We start from the raw sequence: 5,561 nt of genomic DNA on the forward strand, positions 1-5,561 counted from the left end.
GAGCAAAACAAACAAACAAATCAACTTTTTCTTTACGTCCAAAAGAGTACAGATAATTGTTATTTAATTCCAGTTGACAATAAAAATTTGATTTTCATTCCTGAACAAAGGAAGAACCGATTAAACCACCTTTTAAAAATACGCATTGGCTTAGTGCCCAAGGAAAGAATTTGTGGAGTAAACGCCCGGGGGGGAGACTCCCATATGAAACAGACGGGGATGCTCGTCGGAAATTTTGAATTTATCCCCTAAAGGAGACCAATCTAGGCGTGGCTTAAGCAAATTTTGACCCCTAAAAGAGACCGTTTAAAAACACAAAAATACGACACGCAGTGAGTTTTAATGATAAAAAGGCATAATCATCGAATGCTTTTCTCTAAAAAGAAAATTTAAAAGGAAATTTGACTTCTGTTTCTCTTCGCGTAATTCTGTGTTACTTCGCGGAACCCTAAACGAGACCTTGGTGGCATAAAATATTGGCGCTTTGCCCGGAACACCCTAAGCGAGACCAAAATCCAAAATTTACACCCCTAAGCGAGACGACGAGCATCCCCGTCTGTTTCATATGGGAGTCCCACCCCCGGGTGTGAACATTATTTGTTGTAATGTAAGAATTAAAGCTTCCATGTGAAGAATGGGGAATTCTCCGTTGTAAATATCTTTTCCTTTATTTCGTAATATATAAAAGCATACTGTAAAATTCAAATCTTCAGAGATTTTCCTACTTGTGAAAACCGGTTGTAATACACGATCGATTTTCTTTCCAAGGTCACTTAGTTGCCTGCGCACGGAGTCGGCAGATTTCTGATTTTTGAAAGGCAAGGTTATTCGTACAGGGCTGTCGACTGGCTTAATACGGTTTTGCCTCTTTATGATCGAGTTACTTTCAACAGATTTGCGGCACGCTCGCTGAAGGAAGAAAACGCTGGTTCACTTAATGAGCACTTTCGCTCGATTTAGAACACGCTGGTTCAAGAACAAAGAAGAACACTCTACGAGAGTACTCTATTGAAGTGCACACAGTTGAACCACAAAAAGAACGTAAACAAGCGTATAAAACGTTTGAATTTAAGGTGAAGTTACACGAGCCGATTTTTAACGCAACATTGTTGCGTTAAAAGTTGCCTCGTGTAACAGGGTGCAAAGGGCGATTTTTAACGCAACATTTTGTTGCGGCAACATGTTGCAAAAAAAAAATAAAATCTAAATTACAAAAGGTAAAATTTTAAAATGATTACAATAAAATACAATTAAACTATATTAATTCTAAAGCTGCTTTCCATGAATGCCGTGCTCTATACTAAAATATGTCTTTAATCAGAGACTCTGCTTGTCTCGCTTTGAGGGGTAAGCTATTCCAGACAGTAGCACCTCTATAGCTGAAGCTGTTTCTATAATAATTTGTCCGCGGAAACGGAACATTAAGCTTTCTTTCAGAGTCTCTTAAACTATAAACAGATTCGCGGTTTGTAAATTTAGAACATAGATATTCCGGTGCTAGCCCCTGAAGACACTTATAGACCATTGTGGCCAGCGCAATTTGTTGCTGGCTAACTAGATTTTTCCAGCCTAAAATTTTGAATAGCTCGCTAGCATTTGCATCAAAATTAGAGAAGGTCAAAACTCTGGCTGCTCTATTTTGCAGTTTTTGTAATTTGTCATGTAACGTGATACCACAGTTTCCCCAGACGACATTGCAGTAGTCAAAGTGCGGTTGAAGTAAAGCGTGATAAATAGAGCGCAATGTCGTCTGAGGAACGAGATGCCTTATACGTTTGAAGGGTCCAATTCCAGAAGCTACTTTCTTTGTCAGTTTATCGACATGGCTACTCCAGTTAAGATTATTATCAATAAGCACGCCCAGGGATTTAGCAACAGAAACTTGAGTGATAGGAGCACCATTAATCTCGGGAATTGGAGGATTTGTGAGAGCATACAACCTCTGCCTTGATCCAATCAGCATAAATTCGGTTTTTGTCATGTTCAGGGTAAGTTTGTTTGCTATCAACCATTTTTTAACATTTTTTAGATCATGGTTAAGTCTTGATTCTATGTCGCCTGTATTGTCACCCGCATATGTTAGGTGGGTGTCATCTGCGTACATCCATGGCACACAATTCGTTAGACAGTTTGGCAGATCATTGATATATAGCAAAAACAACAATGGACCCAAAATAGTCCCTTGAGGGACGCCGCAACTTAGTGAGCAAGTTTTAGAAAGTGATCCATTAATGGAACACTTTTGAGTGCGGTTGTCCAAATAGGACTTAAACCAGTTGTAAGAAATGCCATGTATGCCGTAATTATTTAATTTAGATAAAAGGATCTCGTGATTAACCGTATCGAACGCTTTTTTTAGGTCTAGGAAAACAACAGCGTTTATTTTTCCTCGGTCAATGTTGTAAGCCCAAGTATCCGTAGCCCCAAGTAGAGCCGTAACGGTGGAATGAATAGAGCGAAAACCAGATTGGCATTTACATATTACGTTATGCTTTGTTAGCTACGCATATAATTGGTTATAAACTATTCTTTCGAACACTTTGGCTATAACCGGGATAACGGAAATTGGGCGGTAATTGTTTAGGTCATCACGTTCCCCTTGTTTGAATAGTGGAGTGACCCGTGCACACTTCCAGTCGTCTGGGAACACACCTACATTTAATGACTGATTGAAAATATAGCACAGCGGTTTGCAAATAAGATCTGCGCATTCACGAATAAGTCGAGAAGAAATTTTGTCAAGGCCGACTGCCTTTGATTTTTTCAGTTTATTCAGCAGTGAAAATACTTCATTTGTGGAGGTTGGGCGGAACTGAAACTCCTTATCCGTGCTAGTGAGATAATTCAGATAGCTGTTGCCATCTGAAGAAGGAATATCACTAGCAAGTTTCGGGCCAATGGTAGCAAAATAACGATTAAATTCGTGCGCTATTTCTGCTAGAGCTGTTACTGATTGCTCATTTACATTCAGTTGTTTCACAGACGTTTCCACGAAATTTCGGGAAGACAGCTCATTGATGATCTGCCAGGTTTTGCGGGAATCACCCTTATGCTCGTTTAGCATATTTTGATAATAAACTTGCTTCGCTAGCCTAGTCGCACTATTGACTTTGTTCCGCTGTCTTTTAAAGTGAACCCAATCGTTAGGATTTTTTGATCTAATTGCTCTGAGTTTCAAAATATCTCGATCGTGCATCTGTTTTTTAAGCTCAGAAGTAATCCATGGGGAACCCCGCGCGCGAACACGAGTGGTTCTCAATGGAGCGTGCTTGTTAACAATAGCCAAAAAGGATTCCTTCCATTCATTCCACATATCATTTGGATTGGAAGAATTGTTTATGTGATCCCAATCTTGAGATGCAACATCGCTACGAAATTTATCACGGTTAAAACTTCGAAAATTCCTATAGGTTATATTAGTGTGACCCTTACTCTGTCCATTAATGGCTAATTTGCGATAGACATAGACCATGCTGTGATCGCTAATGCCAATATGACGCACACCTGAGCATAACACCTTGTCAGGACAGTTAGTAAAAATTAAATCAATCAATGTTGCAGAAGTTTCGGTTATTCTTGTTGGTTCTGTTATGAGTTGTTGAAGACCATAAACATCCGTGATAGTTAATAATTTGCGTGTATCGCTATCAAACTGGGATGCGGCCATATTGCAATTTAGATCCCCTAAAAGGTAGAATTCAGTATTAAGGGAATCCAATTTCCCAATCAACTCTTCAAAAGGTGAAAATATACTAACAAGCGAATTAGGTGGTCTATACCACGTAGCAACAATAAATGATTTAGAACGAGGTTTGCGTATTTCAATACAAAGGTTCTCAAGACTGCCCATGCAAAGATCGTTGCGCATCGAAAAGTTAATTGACTTTTTTACATAAAAGCAAACGCCCCCACCTCCATATGTAGTTCTATCACGTCTAACTATATCATAACCAGAGATACTGACCTCATTATCGGTGATGTATTCATTTAGTTTAGTCTCGTTAATTGCGAGAACATCTATATCGTTACTTACGAGAAAGATCTTGAGTTCATCAAGATGAGTGGTCAATTTATTTATATTCAGCGAGGCCAGCTTAAAACCGCGTTTGGAGGGCAATACTCGAGAACGATCAATAGGATTTTGAGTCGGACTTCTCGATGACTCCTGACTGTTGCCTTCCAACGGCACGGCATTAATGGAAGGCATAGTAAAAGTTCAATGAGCTAGACCATGCTAAAAATTCTTAAAAATACGCTTGTTACCTGCAAAATTCAGGTGTAGACCTCCACGGTTTAACCCCTTTTCGTTTATATTATTGTGTTCAATAAATCTCCAATCATTCTGACGGCAAAACTTCGTCAAGTGCTTGAACACCTCTGAGACTTTATCATTAAGCTTGTCCTTTCGTGTTACAAGTCCTGAGACTATGAATTGAGCTTCGGAAGACCCCTCTATCTGTTTAGCGAGATCAACAATAGCTTCTGCAACTTCTTTAGATGTTTTGCCGTTTTTAGCCTTCAGATCGTTTGTACCTACATGTAGCACCACTTCATCAGGCTGGAGCTCTAAATTAGGCTTTAAGTAATCTCTCATGGCTTTGGTTGTGGCTCCAGAAAATGACTTTACTACCACTCGGTGCCCTACTGCTTTCGCTAATTTCTTACCGTGAATATCCTTGACCATGGAGTCCCCAATCAATAGGGTTGTAAACTTACTGCTGGCACTCCTCTCTCTGCCGACCTCACCGCGTAAATCATCGTTAGCAGAAGTTTCGCTTGGTTCACTAGGATTACTGCGAGACGACCTGTATGACGCCCGTTGATGGTTTTGCCGTCGCCGGATGATTTTGTGTGTTGCTGCTTCTGTCTCTGTTGGATCATCTTGTGCATCACTAAGGATCTCAAACCTGTTACGCGTCGCGATATTATTCTGAGTTGACATTTTACGTTGGTTGCGTTTATTACACCCTACATTCGTGCCCGAATTTTTCACTTGATAAAAACACTCGTTCGTCTCTTGCTGGTGATGGGAGTCTTCTTTGTTCTTTTCTTGTAAAATAAGCCTTAATGCAAGCCTTAGTGAGTCATTTTCCTGTTCCAATGATGCAGCACGATTTTCGAGAGACAAACATTTCTCCTCAAGTTCTTCGATAACTCTCTCTTTTTTGCATATAGATGATTCCAGTTTCTCACACCTCCCTTTGTATTCACAAACTTCGGCGCTAACAGCAAATTCCTCTCGATTTTGGCAATTTATCGAGAGCAGATTAGAGTTGGCTTCTACCTTTTTCTGTAGAATAAGGAGGTCAAGTTTTATACCTTCTATTTCAGCAACTAATTCAGTATTAGATCTCTCTTGACTGGAAAATACTGGTCCCGCCTCGACTACCCTTGGTTGATTAGCATAAATGTCATTGGCTTCAAACAACAATGGATTTACTTGTTCAACCGTTGAAGAGACATTCGAGCCCGTTGAATCGGTTCTCCCTGCGTTGTCTCGAACAAGTTTGGTCAAGCTGCCTTTTAAAACGGGTCCATCTCGCCCCTGGAAGGCGAGAGTG

The 5,561-nt window shown here is 40.1% G+C and overlaps 1 protein-coding gene across 1 annotated transcript; it reads right to left on the reverse strand.

Moving 5' to 3' along the window:
- Positions 1 to 3,272: 3,272 nt before the first annotated feature.
- Positions 3,273 to 4,216, reverse strand: LOC137984556 (uncharacterized). Its single transcript, XM_068831718.1, has 2 exons — positions 3,385 to 4,216; positions 3,273 to 3,295 (listed from the first exon to the last, which is right to left on the reverse strand). The coding sequence occupies exons 1-2, from the start codon at positions 4,205 to 4,207 to the stop codon at positions 3,273 to 3,275; spliced, it is 846 nt and encodes a 281-aa protein (XP_068687819.1). The 5' UTR covers positions 4,208 to 4,216.
- Between the last annotated feature and the right edge of the window lie 1,345 nt (positions 4,217 to 5,561).

This window comes from Montipora foliosa, chromosome 14 (assembly GCF_036669935.1).
Source record: "Montipora foliosa isolate CH-2021 chromosome 14, ASM3666993v2, whole genome shotgun sequence".
Taxonomy (NCBI): domain Eukaryota; kingdom Metazoa; phylum Cnidaria; class Anthozoa; order Scleractinia; family Acroporidae; genus Montipora; species Montipora foliosa.